Below are 27,739 nucleotides of genomic sequence, written 5' to 3' on the forward strand. Positions count from 1 at the left end.
TCTGAATGCTTTTCCGAACTGCGCGTTGTACACATCGGAGGATAAAACGTGATGCACTTGTGTTGCTCTCAGGCGATGCAATGGCGAATGTTTCATGCTAGAGACGCGCTCTCTCCGCCTTCGAAGGCAAGGTTTCGAGGGCGTGAATGGTGCCATTAACGTGGTTGTTGGGACACACACACACACACACACACACACACACACACACACACACACACACACACACACACACACACACACACACACACACACACACACACACACACACACACACACACACACACACACACACACACACACACACACACACACACACACACACACACACACACACACACACACACACACACACACACACACACACACACACACACACACACACACACACACACACACACACACACACACACACACACACACACACACACACACACACACACACACACACACACACACACACACACACACACACACACACACACACACACACACACACACACACACACACACACACACACACACACACACACACACACACACACACACACACACACACACACACACACACACACACACACACACACACACACACACACACACACACACACACACACACACACACACACACACACACACACACACACACACACACACACACACACACACACACACACACACACACACACACACACACACACACACACACACACACACACACACACACACACACACACACACACACACACACACACACACACACACACACACACACACACACACAGACATCCACATTCTCACGGCATGCGCTTTCGCGATGGTCAAAGGCTCACCGTTAAAGAGTATAATGCAAGACTTAGATCAAGCCAAAAAGGATGCAACGAACTTCACCGAAATATTACTACACGGCAGTTTCTGCCTTCATTGAAATGCAGCTGGCATGGTTGGGATGGAACGTGCGAACACGTTCCAGACGCTATTAAGTCACCGAATCAAAATAGTGTGGTCTGGTTCCTGGGCAGCACCTCGTTATGGTCCGAATGTTCTTTCTTAGACCTGAAATTTAAATCAATAGACTCGCATGTACATACCGCAGCACCGCAGGAAGATGGGAATAGCAAACAAAAAATAAAATAAAGCAGCGTAGTACGCGATTAAGTCGGTAGCTACACCGCGAACAACACGCCAGGGCTGTATGTTCCACCGACCATACAGTCGGAGGTGTACGAGCACGAACCACGTGATTTAGCTGCCACTTCCGCGTCTCCAGTTCGCGTAGCTTTCCTTCTTTTCATACCCTCTACATGTAAGGCGAAAGCCTTTCATTGCTGATGAGTTGTGTTTACAGGATGTGTCGCGCTTTCCCCAATCACGCTTTCCACCAATCACGCTTTCGCAGTGACGGATTATGCCATCCGTCACTGCGAAGGCTTATTTAATTAGCCTAAAGGCTAACAATCTGAATTATTCTTTCCTCCTGCTACTATACCTAGCCGATATATAAGCCCAGCGTGTTTCACACTTCTATAAACAAACGAATACGCGACACCGGATGACAACATTATTGTCACCTTATATTATCTCGCCGGAATTAACAGCATCCGGCTAGGGTTTTTGTAGACCCATTGACGCCATCAACCGCGACAGGCGAGGTCGAATGATTTTCTAGAAAATTGCGGCTGACACAGTCGAAAACGGCACGAAACCGTAACCGCAGTTTCCGCAGCGTCTTATTGAACGAGGGAGATTATCGGCGAAGGGACCGGTTGCTTGAAGCCGTGCGAACGTGAAAGAGCAAGCAATGTCTGCCGGTGCCACGGAACGAGGGCTCGATCTCTTTTCTTAGAGGCGATTTCAAACCCGTCTCCTGGGAAGAAGGACGGCAATAAAGATAAAACGCATAGATGGTAAACCTCCCGAACAGGGATTACACCGACGTCGAGGAGGAAGTCTTTCCAGGAAAGAAAGAATCAATGTTTTACCAAGAAGCAGGCGGAAGCGACCTGTTGTCATTGTTGTAAGGTGACCGTTATGTGTCTTTAGGGAACACTATGCGAGTGAGGTTAGTGGGAGGTGGGGGGGTGGAGAGGGGAGGAGGTGGTCACTTCGTTGCCTCCCCTGTCTCCGTAGCGTCCCCGCTGCCGCTACACCGCGTAAATCCTGCTTAGTGCCGGACAGTCCTTTTGTCGGAGGTGCTGTCTCCAAGGAGATTTCCGAGCCTCTGGCGCAGAAAAGAAAAAAAGAACAAAAAATAGAAAAAAGTGAAATCGAAAGGAAGCGTTGTTCGATGGTTTGGGAGAGAGATACGCGGCGTATGTGTGCGCGGTTCATTCATTTGCCCTTTTGACTCTCCTATCCGTTTTTTTTTTTTTGCTTTGCGCTCAGTCGTGTGGGTTCTTGGAAATGACGTTTAGCGAGCTTGCAACAGTTTAATAAAAAAACGTTTGGGGGCTAGTTACTGATTAATTTTCTTTTCTTGAAATACAGCAGCGCTACGTATTTAGATGAATACACGTCTGTCATGTCTTTGTATGCATTCGTCTAAATATGTTGCGCTGCTTTATTTCAAGAAAAGTAACTTGCAACCGTTTGCAGGGTGCCAGTTAGTTCGAGGCCCTATCAGCTGTAGCCCTCACTAGTTAATTTATTGATTTGTTTGTTCGCTTTTGTTTCTTCACGTGTTATTGTTTACTTGGTAGACATTGCCTAACTAGAACCTGGCCAGTGGCAAACATTCTCCAGAACCCACAATAACCGAACACAAATTACTCCATACATATCAACACACCAGCACGCCATTGTATACGTTGACGTTGAATGCGTGGCACTATTTTACAATTACTGCTTGATATCACGGCTGTACGCATTTTTCTTCTGCTAGATGTAACCGAAAACAACCGAGCCTTGCACTGTTTTGATTGCTGCGATGGCTAATTACACTGAAACCGATAATTCGTTCGAAAATCCTTTAGGCAGGAGCAGTTATTTTTAGCCAGCACTGGTCAATGCTTCGCACTGGTCCTTTTGTTAGAGCTCATAATAAAAAGATATCAGATGAAGTTGAGCGGCCACAGATTGTTAATTCTGCCACAAGCCCAGCACAACCCCTGCAGCCTCGTTGATATGACTGCATTTGTAAATATTTGACGAATACTGCACTACACAATCAAGTATTTGTGTGTCACGAGCATCGCTACGATTCGTCGTAGTTTGCAGAGATGTTTTCGCAATATTCTACGCAAAAATTTAAGCCCTTATTTCATCCTTGAGACCGGACAGCTTCCAGAGTTGACTCTGAAAACCCGCTGAACGCTGACACGAATCTTTCTTTTTTTCTTTTTTTCCGCGACGGGATAGTCGAACGCATACTGCTGGGGCACCACAGAGACAGGGACAGGGACAGGGACAGAGTGACAACAACACAAGTGCTCCTTTTTGAACGTGAGTCGAACGTTAGAACAGAAAAAGACTGGACCGGGCTGAAAATAAAAATCGTAGAAACCGCAGGCGTGCTCCGAGGAGCGACCTGACTATGCCGTATCTCGGCCGAATTTAAAAGTGGAAAAGCTGCTTGCGCAACATTTCAACTCAAGCCAAAACCACCTTGTTACAGTTGGGAACCTTTCCTAAATGTGTAGTCTTTCGAAATCGGTGTAGAGACCTTTCAAGCTATGTGCGACGACCACAGGAGACGGTCGAAGTACGCAGTGGTCGCTCTCAGCTGTGAAGGCTGACATGGGTTTGTTGCCTCATGTCCGTTCGGCAAGTGACAACCAAAATTAAATTTAAGAAAATATGATGTAAAACTAAGACCGAGAAAAATTCCATTGAGTTTCCGCAGGCCTAAAAGTCTGGCGTTTGTTAGCAGAGCATGCCGTCAGTCCTGATTTCAAGTTAGTTTCGAGACTTGGGTGGCCGGTTTTGTATCTTTAAATGGTTTCATTTTTTTTTGTGTAGTGCGATATTCTTAAATAAACTATAATACAGCGGGAACTAGCTCGGCGTAGGTGCCTTAGAATGTCTTAGCAAGAAACTCCTACGTTAACCTAAGAACGCTTTTCACACCATCTTGACAACTTAAGGCTTTGTTAAAGGCCTTTTTAGGAAGCCGGCTGTGCCTATACACATATCGTACTCATCCGTTCGCCTCGCTTTAGGCGAGCAAAAAGTATTTTGATTTTTTCGGCTTACTTCGGTTTTAAAATACCTGTTGCATGGAGACGCCCCTTAGTTGTTGGGAATACATTACTTTTTCTCCTTCATATCGGAATCTGTAAAGCGAATAGTTTGCTGACATATTACCAAGACACGCCGTCTCTGCACAAATACCGAATTCGCAGTATACCACAGCAAGAGAAAACTGCAGCAAGAAAGAATAAAGGAAAGCAGAGAGAACAAGAGAGCGAACGAAAGGCAGCTGGGCCGCAGTGAATGTGAAAGTGAGAAGCTGACAAACGCCATCACCAGACGGAACGGACATGAAGCCTCCTAGCGGGCGAGCACGCGGACTCCACGCGTCGTGGGTGCCGGAGACTGGGAATACCGAAAGAAGAAACGCGCCGGAGACAGGAGTATGAAAAGAAACGACACCATAATTGACAAAGAATAAACAACATAATCTTTGCACCCTCAATCCGAACACGCCTTCTCGTGCACACCCCACACCCCAAACCAAGCCGCCATTGCGTGGCCAGTGCGATTATCTTGCCAATCATTCCTCTCGAATGGGTCTTCCCTCGTTAGATTCTTCGTGCCGGGAGCTTCGCTACACCACCCCTTGCTTTCTTTTTCGTCGTCACTCACGTCTCCCCGACGCGTGTCGTTGTAAGTGTCTACTTCGAGGACTGGGAACAATGAAGTCCCGCGAAGCTCACTCTATGGCAGTTGCAGGTGTGCGCACCCATAGTGGGGCGGGCCCTATAAAAGCTCCGAAATGGCGTCGCCTGGTCACGGGAGGTCATTTGCTCTGGAAGACCAGCGCAGCTAGCAGGATGAGACTCCGAGGAGAAGGATGACTCGTGCGACGCCCTTTGCTTCCTTTCATACTTTTTGTTATTCCTCATAAAACAGTGCCTAGCCCACCCGTATTTCTGCGGCGTTCTGTTGTTTCTCCCTCATTCTATCTAGACAGCAGTACTTCCTGAAAGCTCTACTTGCGCACTCACAGGATTGAGCGCGAGGGCCAGCCGCAAGAAGATGGCAAAATTATTAAAGAAGCAGATCGAACAGTGAACCTTTAGTGACCAGGTGTGGTTCCTAGTGGCTGTCGGATTATACGCAAAACTTTCGTATTGGCATTTCGTCGAGCGCGGTGAGCTCAACAGGTATAGCAGTCTTGCCATTGCACAAACAGTCTTCTGCAGTATTGCGTAGTTTTTGCGGCGTTATAGAAAGGGTGCTAATAGTGTACAATATCATTAGCGCAGTGTCCGCCAAAAAGGAAGGGTGCATTTATTATGCGAAGCAAAAAAATTTACTTTTTTGTGCCTGAAGTTGGACGGTGCGATAGTAATGCGAGCGCGTTCATTACGCTAGTAAATACAATAGTATCCTTTATGGTCACTGCTCAATGAATAAAGCTATCGAGATTTAACCTGCACCAAAAAAAAATGTGCCCTTTTTTCTAACATAAAGATGCTGAAGCCTTGACTGGTTCAGTTTTTGACTGTTACAAAACGGCACCTACATTGAATTTATTTGTCCTGAAGTGAAGGCTCGGGTGTTTTCTTCGGTTGTACTCTGCAAAATGCTCATTTATATTCGCGTATAAAGCAGGTGGTTGACCTGACCACACCCTATGTAAGATGCCCCAACCTCTTTTTTCATTGCACGTGCTTCTAAATTTATTTTTGGTTGCACATGAATAAACGAAACTATTACAGCTCAAGCCACATTCCCGTTACGGGATGGTGCCGATGCTCGCAGAACTAACGCAACCCGGCCTTTTCTGTGGCCAGTTCCGTCGAACCTGACGGCGCTCGGAGTTTATGCACAGTCGGCTGGAAGGGGATGTGCGTCGGGCGTTGAGTTAAACGACATTGAATGGGACAGACCCTGACGTTCTTCCAGCCTCTCATTCGGGTTCGCAAAAACCTGACTTTCGCATTCATGTATGCAGCGAATGGTAGTCCCTGACTGTGGCACCCATCCCCGAAGACATTCGCTTTGCCTCGAAGCTGCTCACTAAAATGCAAGGGTGTGTGACAGAGCGAAGCCAGGAAATCGTAACATGTGTTTCAGTTAAAAAAAAAAATGGAGGAAAGAGAGGCAGGTGGTACCGTACAACTCTCCTTATGCATGAAAGAACAAAAGTTTGTATATGTGGGCATAACAAACTTGTGCGAAGAGGATCATACATATGGCCGCAGACAGAGAGGGGAGGAGGTATTAAAACCGGAAGAAAAAGATGCACCCGAACACGAAGACGGCAGTAACGAGACAAAAAAAAAGAAAGACAACGGCGTTTAGTGGAGACTGCCACGGGCCGTGCAAAAAAAAAAAAGAGGAAGGGCAGGGCGGCAACCCGAAAGAGCGCTCCCCACCCAGATCGCAACAAGACCAGTACCTGCGCTTGCCGTAAACGCGATGGGGGCTTTTTTTCGGAAGGCCCATTGAGCTTCCATAGGAGGGAAGTGCAATAGACCATTAGGCCTAGCTGGGACTAGCTGGGGATGTTAAGAGACCGGCGGTTGGCTTGACAGTGCAGGTAACGCCGTCTAGCCTGCTGCTCACGCTTGCGAAGCTCTGTATTGTGGGTAAATGCACCGCAGAGCAGAGGAGGAGGGTGCACTGCTGTAAATTCTTTGCTTGAGGTCACTGCCTCTCTGCATCTGGGAAGCTGATGGCCACGGTAAGCGACCACACTGCGGTTAAGCTTTTATTACGGAAAAAACCAAACGCAGAAGACCATTTACTAGCCGTTAGCTCTCTAACGTGCACATGAGAGGTTTCGGTAAGCCACGTAAACCACTGTCACCGGCGAACGGACTATTTAACTGCCCGACAAACGTGTACTCAGTTCGTAGTTTAATTGAGTAAAGGCCTTACCAAGCATAGAAGCCCCTCTAGCGTGATCATTCACAGGGTGAGAATATACAATGCCTTTAGCCCGCAAAAACAGCTCGCGATTGGCAGACATTAGTGTTTCATCCAATCAAAATTCCCAGTGATATCGATGTTTAGACGCCACCGTCTATACATGTGCGACCACCTTGGTGGCTTTAGGCTCCGATCAGCTGACAAGAGCTTCATAATAATTTAGGTACACAGTTTACGATAATTTGTCAACTTCATACGAAATAATAAGTACGGCGCAGCGAAAGAAAAATTTATGCTAGCTTTCACACATCACGTGAGAGGCATGCCACAACAGAAGTAGCATATTAGATCAGCGCCTTTGTTTCGGCGCACAGAGGATTGAACAGGGTGTTCTGTGGATTAACTAGGGCATGCATATATATGAACAGAGTCTTATCGCGGGACTCCGGACGACGTGTGGGCTCGGAGAGTCGCTGCATCGAAGAAGACGTTCTGATCGGCCCAGAGTGGACGCCTATAGGATAACTTGTGCAACGCGAGGTCGGGAGCCCTTGAACGCGGAATCAAACTAAGGGCTAAGGCGCCAGGCATAGTGACACTGCGAGGCTGGATGAAGAGAGTTGGCGCGAAAGCATCTGACAGGACCACTTGGTGCGCCACATATGTTTTGTCAATCTAAAATAATTACTATGTCAATTCGCCTGCACTGCCTATTACTCTTATCTCAGCTCCCACTGAAGTTACGTGCACTTGAATGAATATGCACTCTACTTGCGCTTTAATGCACCATGCACGTGCACATAGCTTGCAGTTAACTACAGCTTCGATTGACATTTTACGTGTATTCGCATTTAAGTGAAAACTAATCACGCATGTATGGCTAAATGTTCGTTCTGATCAATGCATCAATGATCAGCTTGCCACTCGTAAATCTTGCTGGCAAGAAGTACTAGTACCAAAAGTAAATAATATACAGGCCAACACTCTGCGCACCACGATGTATGGACAGCATGGAGTAATAAACAGATGCCTCTCTGAAATCGTCAAACAGAGAAAAAATTAACCTGCAAGATTCAGGATCACGCTCGAACGAACCGCAATAAAGGAATGTGGATATGTATAGAAACGCACGAAAGGTAAATGAATGGACTTTTACTTGCCCCAGAAAAAAGGAAAATAAAAAAGAAACGAAACTTAAGAATGAACGCGGAGCCAAAGGGCGCAACACAAGGCAATAAAGTAATGGTTCTTCCTTCAAAACAGAGAAATGCGCTAGAAGATATAAACGATGGACGAGGAGGAAAGTTAATAAACCAGTTGAAACGCCGGAGGTGTACGGAGAGGGAGGAACCAGAAAAGGAAGCCGAATGAAAGGAAGTTAGAGAGAACAAAGCGAAGTAGGAGAAGACGACAAAGTAGAACTCCGGAATGGGTGAGCCAGTGATATGGTGTACGGCAAAGAAGCGGAACCAGGAGGGTGAGACCAGACTGAACGTAGTACAATATACACGGGTCGCATATGGCGCGAGAAGAATCAAGAGAAGAAACAGAGGAAAGTAATTGGAAGTAAGGAATATATGTTTTGAGGTACCGATCGCAACTAGGAATTACCGAACAAATAAATAAAAACAAAATAATAACAAAGAAGACAGAAATCAGGAGGGAGAAAATATATAAGTGGACCAGCGGAGACGCCGCAGCAGAAGGAGCGGAATGCCGGATGTGCAGCGGGGACAAATCGAGACAGAAAGTACGTATCGATATATAAGACAAAAAGCCAAGGCGTTGCAGTTTGGAGTTACCACAGGAGTTTTAGCAGTACACTCAGTTGGGGAGACTAGTGTATGGGAGGCGGTTGCGCGAGAAGCAACGTCTTTCGCATCCGGTATTCGCTTCCGTCGCGCTCCTTGGCTCGAGTTCCGGCTTCCCTCCTCTCTCTCTCTGCAGTACCCACCGGGTCGCCTCGAGTCGCGCTCGAGCTTTGGAAACCAGGGCACGTGTACCCATCGGGGTCTACAACACAGCCACCAATCTCTCCTTGCTTCCCTGTCACCTTCATTCTTTCCCTTCTCCTATTCCTTTTATTTCCTACTTCTTATCAGCACGCGTCCCTACAAGAGCTTGCTGGAGTTATACTTGGTGATGCGCAAGAGTTCCAAGCTCAGGCAGTCTTGACTAAAGGGCGCCCGTAGTTCCAGGAAAACGAGCTGCTCAGTTGAGTTGGAAGATGGGCGAACGAGTTGTGCGCGTAGTACATGGCAGTACATAACTAGGAGGTCTTTTCATCATACTGCGAGTTATAAGGGGGCTGCAAAATCAATTCCTCCCCGGTGTATAATGTTCTCGCACTGCTGATTTCACCATAGGAGCTCTCACGTTACTATTTTCTATCCCTTTCCACTCTTAGATTACTGTCATGCGTAGATAATCCCTCCGTGCATAGAATATTTTTGTTGCGCAGGACCTTTGACGAACACGAATCGTTGTAGAAAATTAGACACATGCGTGTGTCTTGAAATGCTGCATGTTGACGCATAGATAACCGCAGTGACTGACTATTGGGTGCAAGCTATGTGCAGGCACCTGATATCTGCTTTCGCCTGGATTGCTGCTACTGACCTTAGACTCAGTTAAGAGAAACTGAACTTTTCCCATTGAATTGGCCTTAAAACGCTGCTCTGTGGATATAGAGCAATTAGTTCATTGTAACTGTCGTGCCGAACGAAACACCACCACAATATTCGGCAAACATTTTACGACCAAGCCGGTAACCATGCAGGCAGCAGAATATTTTCGAGCCACACCTCATAAGAGCAGGAGACAAGGTAGAATATTGGGAATGCGATACTGGTTTAATTAAGGCAGTTATTTTTGTGTCGGCGACAAAATTTTATGGCACAAGCTCTATATTTCATCTCTGCTGCTGTAGCGCTGCTGCGTATCATTCTAAGACTTCTTCAAAAGTCGAAAAGAGTTCTGATTCAGGTTGAAGTGTCGTAGTCCAGGTTAACCAGCATTACTTATAAGGATGGCTTGGCAAAATGAAGACCGGTTGGAACGCTGAAGTCTGAGTGCGCGAATAAACTTCTTCCTTGCTCCATATTTATTTACAGTGCTCTTTATTTCACTCCTTTCAAAAAGTCCTCGTTAGCTCTATTTTTTTTTTTGCCGGTTAAATGCCTCGTCTACATGTGGTGGGAAAACTTTTTTCTATAAATGTTAGCTTTCCGACTTCGTCTTCTCTCTCTACTTCTCTCAAGCAGAGGAGTCCGCGTGCGGCTATTCCTCTTATTCATCTCAGTTCTATTCTAGACACGCGCCTTTCTATGTGCGCTATTCTGGAACTAGTTTCGTTGCTTTTCAAACTGGTCTGGGGAAAACCAACAACACTGCTTCGGCTTACGGCGTGGGGCTTCGTACTCAGGGCAGCCGCTTTCAAAATCAGACTGGCGGTGAGTTCTTTTCAGTGTGGTATTCCTTCTGCTTCACGGCATGGCTTCCACGATATTCGGCGGCTGTGCCGCGCCGTTAGGAAAACTAAACCTAATATAACTAAACAAGAACTAGTTCGCAGGCTTTCACTATACCCCAACGCCGACTCCATGCGTTGTCCGGGTGGTATTCTGTGCAAGTAAGAGGTCAAAAGCTGCATCTAATGATGTTGGGCAGGTCTTTAGATGTATTCTTGGTATATACGAGAGCGACGAAATAAACATGACAACTACGCTGGTAACCCAAGAAAGCGAAGAAGACAATGTATGAATAAAAACGCGTTGTAAAGAACATGGGTTTTTTTTAGCTAACGTAGCATCACGTAAGACAAGTGGTAAAACAAAATCAAAAACGTTAATCGCCCGCTGGATTGGGACCGGCGCAATTAACCCCCTAGCAGGCTTGGACGAACCAGGCTCGCCATAAGCCGATGGTTTCTGACTCATGACCAGTCTAGCATGTCGTTGTTTTCTGGAACACAGTGTCCGGCTGAAGACAAATATGGCCCATCGAAACAATTGTTTTGCTTTGCCGACAGATGGCTGCGTGGCTGAAAAATGACAATTTAGGTACCATTTCAAAAAAAAAAATGTGCCTGTTGTCGGAATATGGCGCTGCACGAGAAACCAGTGCGTTTCTACACCGAATTCTATTCTGGAACCACGAATTTGCAGAGTCAGTAATGACCTTTTTTTTTAAATGAGTAACCTAGGAAGTCGAAATGCGGTTTGGCAGCAGCGGAAAAAGGAGTGGCGTGTATTACACCTTGCGGAACTAGACGAAGACTGAATGATTGCGCTAAAACATTAATGCCAGACAGGATACGAGCTACGTTTATGTTGTACGCGAACCTTGGCGTGAGGCGACTATGCACGTGGCCCAAGATTCAATCGCCTCATCTGGCCAATATAAATGGTGCAATGAGTCAAGGAAAGGTTCACTTGGAGGCCACGACCTATCGACAGTATCCCGACACGCCTGGGACAGAACTTCGCCCTCCTAGTTAAAAAAAAAAAAAGCTCTGGGTTTCGCTTTGCTAAGGCTTCATAAGAACGACAGCCTTTGGCGCCAGGTGTTTTGTGTGCTTGGGCGGGAAGTCGCGGTAAGTTGTGGCGGTAGATTATGTTCGCAATGCTAAATGCTTCTATAATTACGCGCGAATATTTTGTCGCAAAAGCCCAGTACTGCATAGATGACAACCATACAATTCAAGGTTCATCCTGGAAGCTCGCAGGAAAGTCGCAGAAAGGCATCTCAAGAAGTGCTTTGGTTATTCAGAACAATCCGCCAATCACGCTTCATATCTGAGGAGTATTCGGCTTGTTTACTCCCCATCCGCAAAGAGGAAAGGAAGGAACGTGTTTTGTTTTTTTTTAATCGCGAATGAGTGATACGAGCGGAAGCCAGACGCACGTCATACAGAAGGAAATAGCTCTCCCGAAACCCTTTTTTACGCTAGAGCGTTCCGCGGGTGCCGCAAGAAGACCAGAGCCCCAGGCTGTGTGGTAGCCGTACAACGTGCTTCCGCTATGCATAAGTCCCCGTCGTCGTTCCAACGACGACACATTGCCTCGCATCGCCTCGTTGAGCGCCTTCCGCCGTGGAGTCAATTGCGCGTGAGCTGCTGGTACGACCTCCGGGTGCACGCCTTTAGGGCTCGTAACTCATTCAGCGAAAGTCGTTTTCCTGAGAACAAGCGACCGTTTGAAAGCGCCACCCAACGATGCGGCAGATCCCCTCGCACTGCACCCCTCCTTTGCCAACATCTCCTTGCATCTGGTACTCTTCTTTCTCACACTCACGCATATCTTGCGTCTTGTTTCGAAGCATATAAACAACACATTGTTGCGATTTAGTCCTTGTTCTTCCTGGTGGAGACTTACGAGATGCCTAAAGAGAATACAGGATTTTCTGTATATTAGAAACAGTGTAGTTTGTGGAACGCGGTGATGATTATAGCGCACCCAATTCTCTAGGGATCTTCCTGGTCTTCATTCTATGCAGCGGGAAAAGCTGTTGCTCGTATAAACAGCGGCCCGGTACGACGAGTGAGATTTCGCAGGGATAAACACAACTTTAGATTATGATGTCACATTCAGAGAGATCTCTCAGTTTCTACTCTTCTCGGGTGTTTAATGCGCAATGGAAGCAAGCGGCGATAATCTTATAAACTTTGCAGATGCCTGGTGCACATAAGCAACCTCTTGGCTTAGCAAGCGGAGAGTTACCAGAACATTTGCTTACACATAGAAAGCACCATGGAACTGCTCTCGCACAGCCCGCGGCAATCGAACGCTCGGAATAGATTAGGGATATTAGAATTACTTCGGCTTCTCCAGTGACCTTGAGTGGCGCTGGAACGTTACCACGTCCACAGCACGGACAAAGAATAATTGAGCTGACTTCAGTGCCTCTGATCAAGGCAGCAGGTACTGAAGAGGGCGCTTTATGCGTTTCATGATAGAGGGACCACCTAAGGAGTGCATGTAGCTTGACTAGCGTGTGTTCTGCTTTCTTCCAACGTTACACAGGGCCTCGCCTCGCAGCGTGTTACACTTCGTGCAGTGACAATTTTCTTTCTATGACGACCTCAAATGTCACATGGAAGGAGTACAGTGCAGTAAACGCATGCTTGGCAAGGGTATATAACCTGCACAAGTTCCATCTGAAGGGTATGTTAAGTCCCGCCCCCGCCCGCCCCTAGTTCGGGGAAAGCCAGTACAAGTGAAGTAATGACGGAATTGTGGCTGAATGAAGTCAAGTAGTAAATGAGGTTACAGCTGATCGGGCACCAACGGAAAATATGGAAAAACTAATGACTGACTTTAGCTCCAATTTGCTGCCTTCGAAAAGCATGTAGCACGAATAAAGTAAAGAAAAAACTATAAATAAGCTTCAGACGAAAGGCATTGTTTCAGAAGAGCGAAGTAGGCACTCGAACTTGATGGATTTACGGGTATCAACTTATGAAAGGCCGATTAGAAAGAGGTAACCGGATTTTCAGACCAGGCGGCGAAATCTCAGCACGGCGAAGTTTCACAGATACTGTCGATCGAAACAGAACCGAGGTGCCCGGCTTTTGCTAGAGACGAAATTTAAAAACGCAGGTACACTGATATTTTGGTTTAAAGAACCATAGGTGGTAAAAATCAGCCCAGAGAACGAACGAACGAACGAACGAACGAACGAACGAACGGACGGACGGACGGACGGACGGACGGACGGACGGACGGACGGACGGACGGACGGACGGACGGACGACCGACCGACCGACCGACCGACCAACAAAGAAGGATGAAAAGGAAAACTGCACGGGCTTCCCGACTGGCTGCAACTGAGCCACCCCCGCTGCCAAGTGCAGACAGAAGAGAACTGAAAGATATGATAGCAAGAGAGAAAGAAAAGACGCGCGTCGCAGCCAAGAGGAATCGAATACATTGCATGCCTTAAAGGCCACGGTGTTAGTTGGGCTAATAAACATTGCCTCACGTTCCAAAACAAAAAGCTACGGTCGCATGCAGAAATGCGCCTCCATCCGAAGCACAGGGCTGCACCGGGAAAAACTGAAAAGCCGGTCGCTCTTACTTTCGCGTTTTTTTTTTTTTTTTTGTCGGCCGGGTGTTTTAAAAACCAACACCAGTAGGAGGTTGTTTGGGTGATGAATCTACCGAATCGCTTTCGAAACGGAGAGCCCCGCAGTGGCTCGGACGCCTGCGGCTCCCTCTAGGTGTTTATGGGCGCTGAAAAAAGAAGACTTATCTGTTTACGACTCGGCTGGTCAACTCGAAGATCACCGCAAGCACAGCGGTGGTTGTTTCGAGTCAGCCAGCCCAGGTGGGCCTCACCGAGCGGAACGGCTCCGGCGCCGGTCTCGCTGTAAACAGACGGGAATTAGCCGAGCCGAGAGCGAAGCATAAACGTGTGGATAACGGGCAATCGACGCCTGAGGCTGGAATGCAGTGCTCTGCCTTCGTATTTTGCTGGTTTATTTTTTTCTCGGTTTCTTGTTCTTCTTGTGTGGGTTTTTTTTCTCGGCTTCGTGTTCTTCTTCTGTGTTTTTTTTTGGTTGCGTGCTCTTCTTGTGTGTTTTTTCCTTTGTTTTGTGTTCTTCTTGCGTGTTTTTTTTTCTCGGGTTGGTGTTCTTCTTGTATGGCTTTCTTTCGGTTTCGTATCCTTCTTGAAGGTTTTTTTTTTTCGGTTAAGACCGCGACAGCTCATTATGTCCAACGCGATTGTGTGTCCATTGCTTAAGTACCCGGCGTATTGTCCTTCGCTTGTCACTGGACGTAGCGCGTGGAAGGAACAGAAAGAGCTCACCCCTAATTAGAACTTCTTCGGGGCGTTTGCACAAAATACCGCCGCCATGACAGCGGGTGTAAAAGCAGCCTAATTAGTTTGCAATGAGGCGGCGCAAGCTACGCAAATGCTGCTGTACAACAATGAGCAAAGACTAGGAGGAAGACTAGATGGTACACATTTTAAAGTAATTACAGCGTTGTGCGTGCGCGCGCGCGCGCGCGCGTGTGTGTGTGTGTGTGTGTGTGTGTGTGTGTGTGTGTGTGTGTGTGTGTGTGTGTGTGTGTGTGTGTGTGTGTGTGTGTGTGTGTGTGTGTGTGTGTGTGTGTGTGTGTGTGTGTGTGTGTGTGTGTGTGTGTGTGTGTGTGTGTGCGCGTGCGTGCGTGTGTGTGTGTGTGTAAAGAAGGCACTTTTAATCAGAAGCAATATAATCATAAACTCACTGAGGAACGCACAAACAGACAAGTTTTACTGATGATTTGACTGGGGATATTAGGAGCATATGCTCAGCAACTATTCGGGCCAAACGGACAACTAATGGTAACAGTAGCCAAACATAACTGAATGCAGCAATCATTGTTTTGTTTCCTTCATGTGCGGGCAAGTAGTAACTGACTCCCAAACGACTAATTCCAATTGTATTACTTATTGATCTATTAAAATGACTCACCGTTACGTGAGAATTCATCCATACCCATTCCCATATCTTGCGCAAATTAGTCGATAAAGTTTTCATGTGCCTAATTCCGTTTTCTTGAAATAACTGCAGTGACCTGGGGAGATCGTTCCTAAGCACGCGTAAGATGTTCCTCGCGCAAAAAACCTCTGACTTAATGAACAGATTGAGAAATAATGTATCGATTCGCAGACGTGTACATCGACAAAAGAAATGGTCGCTCGTTTCCACCATAAGCAAAAAGAATAACTACCAGTCAAGCTATGAACTTCAAAGAAAACCTAGCGTGGACGGCGAAAAAAAGTCTCAGCAAACACAGCAGTTATTGTACTAAACGCTTACGTTCATTAGTTTGCGTTGGCTAAACCTTGTCTTTCAAAGTAGTCATGTGTCCTAGAAAACAGAAAGAAGCAATGTTGTATCGAGGTTGCATTAGCCGCTAAGCTCTCTCTTCGAAGGCAGTGGCTTCGAAAAGAAAAAGGGACATATTCAGGGATGCGGCTCCGATTACTAGACACGTAGGGACCCGACCGTGAATAAAACATATGGAAGACATTAACCACAAATATAAGCAAAGAAAGCGAAAAAGCAAATAGAAAAAAAAAGGTGCCTCGTGGTTCCTTTTTCTGCACCAGGCCTGCCGAGGCTCATCATCTTTAGGATGTCGCGACGCGAAGGCATCGATGACAGCTGCGGTTGAGGTGGGATCGTGAGGTCCCGCTCAGACCTGCTGTGGTGCAGGTGGTCGACGAAATGACTGGGCGGTGGTAGCAGCATCCCTACGAAAGTAACGACGGAAACGGACTCCGTGTCGCCCTTCTAAAAAGCAGCGTTTGCTACTGGCCACGTTGTGTGTCTACCTGACAAATAGGTGTGCCATAAAATCGATGGACATAATAGTCAACTCGGAACTGATGCACTGGGAATTCTTGAGCCTCGAAATGGCAAATAAAAACAAACAATAAAGCGTTGCGATCCGGGTTCACCGTTAAACTCTTCAAATCAACGCAACAGGCATGTTTTCCTATTAGAAAAGTGCATGACGATAATAGCAGCGTTCTTAGTGCAGAATTTCGATTAGAGATCAGTGCGTCTACCTTGCTTAAGTAGCCTCCTGAAATGTAGGCCAAGAATAGGCGTATTTTCCTCCGCAGGTCAATGCATGAAAAACTGAACGCTTTCGCCCCGTCCAGCCTCTAAAACTGCGGAATAAAGGTAAAAAAGGCTTCACGTAGAAACCATCCAAAGCAATGTTCATCTCCAAGACCAGCGCCAAACACACAAAGGACCAATAAAAGAGAAGACGACACGGGCGCTGACTAACAACTGAAGGTTAAACTTCAGTTACTCGGAACCCATGTCGTCTTCTCTCTCGTTGGTCATTTGTCTGTTTAGTGCTGGTGTTTGAGATAAACTACTTCCAACTCACCCAATACAGCGTGCTCAAATGAGCGTGTGTGCTTGGATCGACTGAATTCCACAAGTTCCATTTATATAAAATACCTGGCGACGCGCTCAAGGTAGAAATCAGCGGCGCGCGAGTTGTGAAACCCTATAGGTATATTTGACGACGCAGTTGATTACCCCCTAATGTCAATCAAAGCGCATCAACTGAAATTTCTGAAAAATACCATGCAAATGTTACGACCCGTGGAGTTACTCCGCCAAAGACGCCGCCACATGTTCTGGCCCACGTGACGTCATATCAGCGTGTGCCCAGTCCGAGATCAACAAGCAGTTTCCCCTAGCTCTGAATGACGGCTACCTTAAACGACATGTAAAAAGAAAATGCAACTGTATAAAACGGCTTATTGCTGAAAATTTAAGATCGTCTAGTTCGATAAGACGACTCCAACTGTCTTTTGACAGGTCAGCTTAAAATGCAGGTCGCACCGTAACAGAACCCTACGTCAGATAAGGTAAAAATACGGATAGAGAGAAAAATACGCCTCGTGAGAGACTGATGATCGTCTCTTGTTGTTACGACTTTGACGGAATCTCTATGACCTTCGCTGAAGGCAGAACTGCGTGCTTTCTGCTTCCGGAAAGAAAAGGAGAAAAAAAATGCACTGTAATCTCTTAACTACACTCGATCGTACAAAGCACTCCTTACCTCTTCTTGCTAGGGCGTTCTGACAAAGCAGCAACATCCCGAGGATCCGGAACGTCGCCGTAAATCCAAACCGTTCACGTCGCACGTACGAAGAGGTCTCCATAGCGGCCCACATCGGAAGATGGGATGATGATGAGTGAATGGGAGGAAGTCCAGAGTTTTCGCCGTCCGATCAGGAGTCAGAACCAATAACAACACTTCACCAGCAGCAAACCGCGGCTGAAGCGGTTCAACATCGTTTACCGACACTGAAACACAGAACCGCACAATACACCAAGCCGCTTTCGTCGTTCAACAGACGGCGGACAGAAGCAGCATCCCTCTTCCAAGTTATGAGCACAATTTCCTTCTCAGGTTTGTGACGACGTGAGATAACGAAACTTCTTTTAGTGATCCTACCAAGTGTCTTTTCGAGTCTTCAGCAGATTTTCGCAGCACGACGTGAGTCAGCTTTAGGAGCGCACCGTTGAAATAAAATGGTCATTGCGACTGGTCGCCACGAAGCAGACGATCACTGGACGCAATGACGATGACGGCCAAAAAAGCCTGGTACGTAGTCTGTTTTTGTCTTCTGTGTTGATGGGGATGAGTCGCAATCCAGTGACGATGCAGAGGAAGGAGATAACAACGAGAAGAAATAATATTATACACAACGCGCAGCGAATCTAACAGGCGGTGGCAGTTACGACGACGACGTTGTAACACGAGGCGCAATAAGAATTATCTGCACTAGCGAGATTTGCCGATATTTAAAGCTGCGGGGAAAGTTTCCTTCCATTCCTGCGTTGTTTTTCAGCCGGCAACACGAATTCTTCTTTACGACGGCAGTAGCGGTTCTGGGGCTGACGGTTATGGAGAGGACACACAAGCACATACACAGAAGGGCGATACCGAGTGACAGTGCGTGCCTCTGAGCGTGGCCGAAGGGTTGGGACGAGCTCGCACCGACGAACAACGCGACTGCGCCGGACGAGAGCCGAATGCGCTCTCCCGCGCTCGCTGGCCGAGCTTCTCGAGGTTGAAGGCGGTGAGCGCGAGGGCGAGGAGTTCACCGAGGGGATTGCCTCTAGGCGCATGCGCACACCGACCCCTCGGCTACGAGCGCTGGACGGATGAATCAAGAAAGGTGGGCAGAGAGCCTTGGCGCCTCGGCAGGGTAGTTATTGCGAGAATGGCAGTAACCAAAACAAAAAGCAAGTGGTTATAAAAACTCGAGGCAGACCGGCTTGCTCATGCACCCACGAGCCACGGCGCAAAACAGAATATATAGATGGATGAAAGAAAGGTAGACAGCCGATTGAAACAACAGCTATATCCTTTCCCATACGAGAATGCACCTAGGTATAAAAGGGTATGGATGCACTAAGAAAAGCAGAGCAGGAAAGGGGGAAACGGGCGCGTAACGGTCATTCTTACGAGGCTCCGAATCACTTACGGGATCAGCATAGTCGGAATACGTGGTCGATGAGTAACGCGCCTGCGGGAGCACGCCGGCGTTGCTTAAGCATAGTGAAATGAGCGCTATTCCCGAATCGTGGTGGTTCTTTTTATCTTTTCCCGCCGCTTTCTTATTCTGTTAACTTTCTTCTCTTTCTTTCGCTAAGCTTTTCTGTCTCTTTTTCTTTTTATCTCTTCTTTAAATGTTTGCTCTATTCTGATGATCGTTGCCTCAGAGGCTGCTTTTGCTGCTTGCATACCTTCGCAGCCTTTCGTGACGACCTTTCATCTCGTAAAGTTAGTGGTTTGAGGATGATTTTTATTGTAGCAATGTCTGCTGTTCCGTCCGCTTTCCGTAGAAAAGTCAAGGCTGGGGCTAGAGTGGCAATAAGGTCAAAGTACTTTTTATTTTTTTGTTCAAGAGCAATACCATTGCGCCGCATGGATGGATACTTTCTCGCATGCGCATGCCGCACTGGCGATTTGGAGAACGCAAAAGCGGCCTTTGTCTCGAGCTATTCAGAATATGCGTTCACGCCTTAGAACTTTGTGCATGTGGCGATTTCTTATGCCCTACTATCGAAGATGCTGGCATCGATTTCTTATTGCGAATTTTTTTTTTCTGCTTCGATTTGGCTGAATCCCTAAACGGGAACTGCAAACTGCGTGCTACTTGGAAATCGTGTCCATATTCACGGGCAAGTGCCAAACAAATATCAATAAACTACCTATCCGGGAGTAATGGCAGCAATTTCATTTTGTGAGATATGCTGAAGTTATAACGTTTCGTTGCGTTCAGTTTTTTGCCGTGCTCATGGTTGGTGAGGTCGCAACCTTTTATACAAACACTCGGTGCTGCGGCCTTAATTTGGTTCATCTTTAATCTAGGTTGAGTCAGCTGACATTAGACCATACAGCTGCGCTGAAAGAAAACATTATAGGCAGGCCATTCCGTCTCCCTCCATACAAACACATAACGTCGTGTGCCCTCAAACAACTGCCTCCACGTTGACATAAAATAGTTTTGTCACTCGCGCAGTAAAAAGTGTAGGGCGGCTGCAAAAGTATCAGGTAGCACAGGAACACTTCCGATTTGGTGTTCGATACCTTCCAGTATCCTTTTGTTATGACTTGTTTTAAAATAAGCCTAACAAGTCTTCACAATTATCGAGCTTGTTAATCAAGATGTGCTCTTTAATTTACACAGCGAATGCTACCGCGCACTACATGCGCCCTCTGTTTGCGCATACTTCCGAACTCATCGGTGTAAATAATGGAAATTTTGATGCACAGAATAAAGAACAATAAAAAAGAAGAATTTTTTTTGAACGGATCCAACATGGATTTTCGTTTCGTGAACAAAAAATTGAAGACGAAGTAATAAAAATTTGAATAAATATAGAAGTCTGTGACCAGGTCCCATAGTTCTTGCTTCAGATTCTGGCTCCTACACAGACAAAACAATTCACAGGGATATCCAATTACGTTATGTTTTTGCAATGCAACACGAATACAAGCTTTTACTGCCTTTACCACGGATGTCGTCTCTTCCGGTTAGAGGATGTCACTTCCGTTCAGCGAATAAGAACTATCCGGTCTGGGCACGCCACTACCGTGCCACCTATGAGCGAATTTTCTAACCAACCAAAAAATTTTTTCCCTATCAGGCTTTTAAAGGGAAACAGCATAGGTTTTAGAAATCAACGAGCTTAAAAGGGTCGAATGTGTGAAACTTGCAGGTAAAGCACGCGAAGTCCTTTTGGGCTAGCGCTTGAAATAGTGAAGTAATTGCCCATTAAATTCCGGACGCGCTTCAAGATTCTCCGCAGCGCACAACGCCAAGTGGGGTTCGCATGATGACGTCATCGAAGGTATCGGTACTTGCCGATACATCGGTACTTGCCGATATCGGTACTTGCTGATATATCGGTACATTTCCACCGCACAAAAGCCTGCTTTTAAGGAAAAAAATCCAACTCCACCGAAGGAAAACCCTTCCGAGAGTTGTTTGGCAGCGTCTAACGAGTCAGAGCAGGGTGTGGCTGACGACAGCGCTAATTTGAAATCATACCTTCCGTGACGTCACGCTGAGTTTCTCTGCACTCCTCTGGTACATTGAGCGGAAGCGTAAGATTCAATCATCGATTACGTCACTATTTCAAAGGCTAGTGCAAAAACACTTGGCATACTTTACCTACAGCCTATATAGATCTGAATCCTTGAATATTGCGAAATTCTCAGAAAGTGCTGCAGTTGCCCTTTAATGCTCTTGCATTATGAACAGGGAAACCAAGGAATGGAATAGCACAAAAAAATATCAAACTGCACATTTTTGAACAGATTTCATTTTTTTTCTGCATCTGAGTTGTCACGAGGGCATATGTACAAGTACGAAGCACCTCCGCCAAGATAACCAGTGCCAATGACCTCTAATCACAAACTTTGCCTCCCCTTTACATACATCCATTTTCATACATTCCCATTTCTTTCATTCCCATTTCCATTTCAATCATACATTCCATACATTTCCATGCCATACATTTCCATGCGCTAAAACCTGGCTCGCTGACCAACTTTTACCATTTGAATTCTGCACGCTGGGGCAGCGACGCACCAGAAAGAAGAGTCACTCGAGGGATGGATAGCCGTAACTTCCATGGCGCTCGCTTTTTTCCAACTTTGCGAGGGGAAACTCGAAAACCGCCCGTGGACAGTGGGCAGGACAAGGACAGTGAAACTCAGGGAACCCCAGGTAGCCTTCATTAATCCAGTCTCCTCCACTACAGCGTCTCTCATAGCCCATGCGTCACTTCAGAGCACAAAATCCCACAATTATAACCTATTTTTGTTTTTAATTCTTTCTACCCGCAATCTATAGCGCATGCCTCCGGATCTGTGAATCTGATTCGTGGACAAGGGCAAATCAGAAATTCGGATAGAGGAACAACAAAACTGGCATTTAATTCCAAGAAATTTTCCACAGGCGCAATTAATGGCTAGGTGACAATTATCATCATCTCGACACAAAGAGCATCTTTCTGCCTCCCTGCTTGCCTCCCTGCCTGTCTGTTAGTCTGTCTGTTGGTGCGCCTGCTTATCTGCCTATCTGGCTATCTGTCTATTTGCCTGTTCGAATGCTTCTTTCCCTGTCCGTCCGTCCGTCCGTCCGTCCGTCCGTCCGTCCGTCCGTCCGTCCGTCCGTCCGTCCGTCCGTCCGTCCGTCCGTCCGTCCGTCCGTCCGTCCGTCCGTCCGTCCGTCCGTCCGTCCGTCCGTCCGTCCGTCCGTCCGTCCGTCCGTCCGTCCGTCCGTCCGTCCGTCCGTCCGTCCGTCCGTCCGTCCGTCCGTCCGTCCGTCCGTCCGTCCGTCCGTCCGTCCGTCCGTCCGTCCGTCCGTCCGTCCGTCCGTCCGTCCGTCCGTCCGTCCGTCCGTCCGTCCGTCCGTCCGTCCGTCCGTCCGTCCGTCCGTCCGTCTGTCTGTCTGTCTGTCTGTCTGTCTGTCTGTCTGTCTGTCTGTCTGTCTGTCTGTCTCTGTCTGTCTGTCTGTCTGTCTGTCTGTCTGTCTGTCTGTCTGTCTGTCTGTCTGTCTGTCTGTCTGTCTGTCTGTCTGTCTGTCTGTCTGTCTGTCTGTCTGTCTGTCTGTCTGTCTGTCTGTCTGTCTGTCTGTCTGTCTGTCTGTCTGTCTTGTTTGCTTTAATTTTCTGAGCGGCGTCGTCGTCTGAGCTCGTAAACATTCACGCCACTTGGGCGCATCCGGTAGATTCACTTCTCTCCGAGCTGCGCATAATTCATTCCCTCGCGTGGAAATAACCTGAGGCCCCTTTCTATGATGGCCGAAGTGCGCCTCTCTGGATCGCGCCCTCTCTATCTGCCTTCCCTACTAAGCCCTGCCTACTCTACTAATCTGCCCAGTGCTTTCCTGCTTTGCATTCTTCTGACGCTTGCTAATGCTTTTTCTGCCAGTGATTTTATTGATCAGCTGACTGTAAATACTGAGGTGTTGCCTTATTCATCTGCCACCGGAGTATACGAACCCCTTCCTGTTTTAATGATGCCCGCCTTTCGACTCCTAATGCTGTATCAACTCTTGCTCAGTTATCTGGCCTCCCTCTATTTGCTACACTTCCAGGTTCGATGATGTTTTGTCTTATTCCTCTCCTCCGGGGGTTCTTATACAGACGAAGCGAAATCATGCTTTCCCGGCTGCGTCATTCGCCGGCGTAGATAGGCTATTGACTTGCCTTGGATTCTCGAGGCAGCCAGTGGTATTAGGCGGCCTTTCGGGCATAAATAACCGATTGGAAAGCCTCGCAATCGGAAGACAAACAGGACGCAATGATCTCTTTATATAAGCGGTAGGCATAAGGGCCAGCTGTGTGCATAAAGTGCCTTCATGCGTAAAGTGGTCAAGGGACGCGTCCTGGCGCTAATTCAAGTCGGCCCTGGGCCTTTTTTTATTTATTCTTTAACGAAGATCAGTGCATTTAAGTTCGTCTAAATAGATTTAATGAAAAGAAAGAGGACCAATGAGCTTTAAACTAAGCAGGACGAAATGGAACACGCAGGTTACCTGCAGCAGCGTTGTTCATTTCCGAGCTGACGTTCGATTAACGGCTTTGTTAAAATTATTCTACGCCTGATTATGAAAGTGGCAGCCATGCTTTGAATTCTAATTAATAAAAAAGTTTTCACGCTCTCTGACACTGCATCAGTCTGCCGTAGCAGCGTTCTTTTTGAAGCAGGAAAAGGCAGAACTTGAAACAAATCATTTACTATGGATATACGGAAGTAACAGTCCTCAGACAATGGCTTAGCCATGAATCTGCAGCTTATGGCGGAATGACATATCAGTGACACGGCAGAGGTAATAGGTTGTTCGGGCAAGAAATTAAAGGCCTAAATAATGAAGATCCTCATGCGCTGCTCATTTAATGTGATCATGTAAACTCGTACCGCTCCCATTAACGGAAGCATTCTTAGCGTGCGGACAGGCGAGCATTAGCTGTTCTGTTCACTTTTACTCAGCTCTTTGTGTTGTAAAGTCTAAAGAACACCAGCTAATGGTGAGCATATATTTTCGTTGCCTGTTTAAAGAATGGAGCGCCTGCACTAAGTACTTGAAATATACTCGCCTGCCGCAGGAAGTAAACGAGAAAGGAGTCCCTATGTCTGAACACTGAGGTAAAGCGGTGCGAGGAGTCTTATTTGCCTTCATCTACAAACAGCTACGTGATGACAGAATCAGTGACTAATGTGCACTGGGGCGGAATGGGAGGGCGCCACAGCGCCGCCCTCTAATCAATGACACCAGCGTCATCCTTTCGTAATACCAGCGATCCACAAGATTAGAGGTGGGTGGGGAGTCATGGGCCATTGACTTCTGGCCTCTGCTGTCACGCCGATTGTCTTGTGATGCCGACGGTGTTATTCTTCTACTACCCTGCTGTACTGCTTCACTGAAATCGTAAACATTTCTAGAAGCTACACTCTCACATTGTACAATACCCTGCTGTGCTAGACTATACAGTACTGCACTATCAAATCAAATCAGGCTTCGCACATCCCTTAAGAGTTTGCTGCGTAGATTACGTGCGCAAGGAGATCCCAGAGTCTGTGACGGTACAGGCACCTGTTATACTATACTATACTATACTATACTATACTATACTATACTATACTATACTATACTATACTATACTATACTATACTATACTATACTATACTATACTATACTATACTATACTATACTATACTATATTACACGAATTAAACTATACTATAACACACTATACTATATAGCCCGTACGTTGGCATGCTGTACGATAAATGGTACTAGCTGCAAAGTAAAGCTCTAGCTAGCGTTAGGAAATCGTGATTCTCGCTTTAATAGGTGTTTGTAAGTTAGAGTGGTATCGTAGCGGCTTGTTTCATGCTTATCGTAGGCTTAGCTACCGAAAAATCGTAGCCACGGCTGAGAGTCAGTCACAAGCCCTTTATGAGTACGAAGTGCTTTGGGATAATGGCGCTTTATTTGCTCACCGTTATCTCACCGTTATCAGCGCTAACGCATGCAGCTCCATCTCTCTCTCACGACCCCACGCACCTATAAGCGCGGTTCAGGCGTCAACTGACCCAGGGAGCCAGTTATGCGCACTTCCTTTTCTTAAAATGATCGGAGTGTAAAACGTTGTCAACGCCTACGCCAATGAACACAATGAACGCCTACGACCTATGGCTTCAGCGCCGCCTTCCCGGCACAACGTTGTCAATGCCAACGCATGCAGCGCACATCTGTCACTACCGCCACGTAGCTTAAAGCTCGATTGTGGCGTCCACTGTTCTGAGGGCATTTATGTGCCTTTCCTTTGCTTTCCAAGCTCCCGCTCCATTGGTTTCGCTGCTTCAAGCGCGACTAAGGTGTCCATTGCATGTTACAACGGACAACGGCGACGCCTCGAAACACGGAAACGGGCGTCAAAGTGCTGCGCTTTAAAAGCAGGCTATTCAATGGTGGTTTTATTTCCATACCCTCCCGCAGCTTAAATAGTGCCGAAGTTTCATAAGGTTTGAAAATTCACCACCGAGCGTTACTACTTGATACCGGCACCTGTCTGTGTCGCAGCTAGCGACGAAGTAAAAAGGAAATAGCCGCGTGAAGCTCACAGTGTTTGCACTAGCAGCAGAGGTTAATCCCGATAAGCAGCACGATAAGCTGCTGTTTTAAGGGCAATATGAACAAACTAGCTCAGATACAGATCATCAAGAAGCACATGCCATTTGTTTATGAGTCCGTCTACTATAATGAAAGCCATCGAGACGAACAGCCCAAGGCAGCAGTATTGCATTATTGCAAGTACGGCGCCCTGTAGGTCATTGCTAAATAGAAATCGCTTTGCGCCGCCAAAGCGAATAATTTCTTCAGCGTTCGCGAGTGCCTTACCGCGTGACGTCATAGCAAGCCACCCTGTAGGACCAGCAGGCGCAGGTGTTACCCGTCTCTAAGGCAGTAGGTAATATCAAGATAAACGCCGTATCGGTGTCATAATCGTCGCATTATGTACATCTGTACACTGAGCTGCCAGACCAACAGCCTGCTACCTCCTAAGCGTTCCTGTTGCGTTTCTCTTTGGATCGCCTGCAAATTAGTTTACGGCTCCAGCCACCAGGAGGCGCTGACTGACGAGCAACCACCGCGTCGCGTAGCGGCTGCGTCGTCACTCTCTGCGGGCAACTTTGGCTTCCACGATTTTTGCTTGTTTCTTTCTTTTCGTCGCTGATGTTGCGTAAACGCGGGTCCAGGTATCCGCGTAACAGGTCAGTAAACAAACAACACACCGGCTTTCCGCTCACGTTTCGTGTAAGTGCGTGTGTACGTAAGCAGTGTGCGATAGTATGGGAGCTTGTACGGCTGCTGCACAGCCGACCATAACCGACACCCATAAATCTCGGGGGGGCAGACCGGTGTACTTTGTAGTAGTAGTGCAGCAGCGGTAGGCTAGCGAAGCTTGGGGAGAGAACGCACAAACTTCCGGGCTTTCAGGTATCAACTGGCTGAGTGCCCTTAGGGCCGACACAAACAAAGTTGACTTGTGCGCCGACGCTGCTGCCAGATTGTGACGCACGTTAAATTACGTCGTAGGTTTTAGGTACATGGGTCAAGTGATGCAAAAATAATGCAAAACGAACCAACGCAAGACTTGCGTTAATGTAAAGCTGAGAGTCTCGTCTAATGGCTATATTCTGGTTTATGGGGGTTTCACGTCCCAAAGCAACTTAGGCTATGAGAAACGGTAATGGCAATATTTTGTTGTTGCGTTTGGCTGGGCTAAATGCATTCGGCTCTGCAATACAGCTTACGTATTAGTGGCCCAATGGGGCAGTTCTATCTTTGTACCGTTTATTTGCCCTGTAATATTGTAACGTAACGTTACAAAGAAGTCTCCTGCGCCGAGGAACACCGGCAGCTAGTCAGGTCAGCACGAGACGGAGCAGAGTCACTTCGTCTTTCTCCAATGGCCCGTTGCGTTCTTCCTCATCTTCTAAGGAAGGCATGTGTCATTGCCCCCCTTGTTTGCAGCATCGCCTCGATGCGGCCGACTAGGAGCATACTGGTGAGCTACGAGCTGACAGATAGTGGGCTAGGTTGGTACAGGAGGAGCACAACACAAAACGGGGCACTATCCGTCTCCAGATCGGTCAGCAGGGCGGCCGTGGTAGGGTTTCATTCGGACGACGTGTACAACGTCAGTGAGCTTGCGTCGTCTGCGGCTTGAGGGGTCTCTGGTGGCAGATTCTACTTCGTAAGTAACGTCACTGATACGGCGGAGGACACGGTATGGTCCGAAGTACCGGCGCAGTAATTTTTCAGACAGTCCGCGATGGCGAACGGGTGTCCAAATCCATACATAGTCTCCAGGCTCGTAGGAAACGAAGCGCCGTCCCTGGTTGTAGCGATCAGCGTCTAGTTGCTGTTGTAGGTATATGCGCTGCCGTGCCAGCTGCCGCGCTTCTTCTGCACGCTGAGCAAAACTAGCGACGTCCATATCAAGTTCACTTTCGCAGTCGGGGTATACCGGCAACATCGTATCCAGGGGAGTGGTCACTCGGCGGCCGAAGACAAGCTCGAAGGGAGTAATCCGCGTCGTCTCTTGAAGTGCCGTATTGTATGCGAACGTGGCGTATGGGAGAATTTG

General features: G+C 47.3%; 1 protein-coding gene across 2 annotated transcripts in view; it reads right to left on the minus strand.

Moving 5' to 3' along the window:
- The window catches only part of LOC149336094 (uncharacterized), a 250,884-nt gene that overhangs the window by 150,594 nt on the left and 72,551 nt on the right, over window positions 1-27,739 (minus strand). Inside the window, exon 1 of one of the 2 annotated variants that reach the window (XM_089554653.1) lies at window positions 17,613-17,757. The exons of the other annotated variant lie outside the window; for it this stretch is intronic. Coding sequence (XP_089410779.1) covers window positions 17,613-17,727 — 115 coding nt within the window. The 5' untranslated portion in view covers window positions 17,728-17,757. Of the gene's footprint in view, window positions 1-17,612; window positions 17,758-27,739 lie in introns of those variants that run through there. 2 annotated transcript variants of the gene reach the window in all.

This window comes from Amblyomma mixtum, chromosome 7 (assembly GCF_055824585.1).
Source record: "Amblyomma mixtum isolate Tamu chromosome 7, ASM5582458v1, whole genome shotgun sequence".
Taxonomy (NCBI): Eukaryota; Metazoa; Arthropoda; class Arachnida; order Ixodida; family Ixodidae; genus Amblyomma; species Amblyomma mixtum.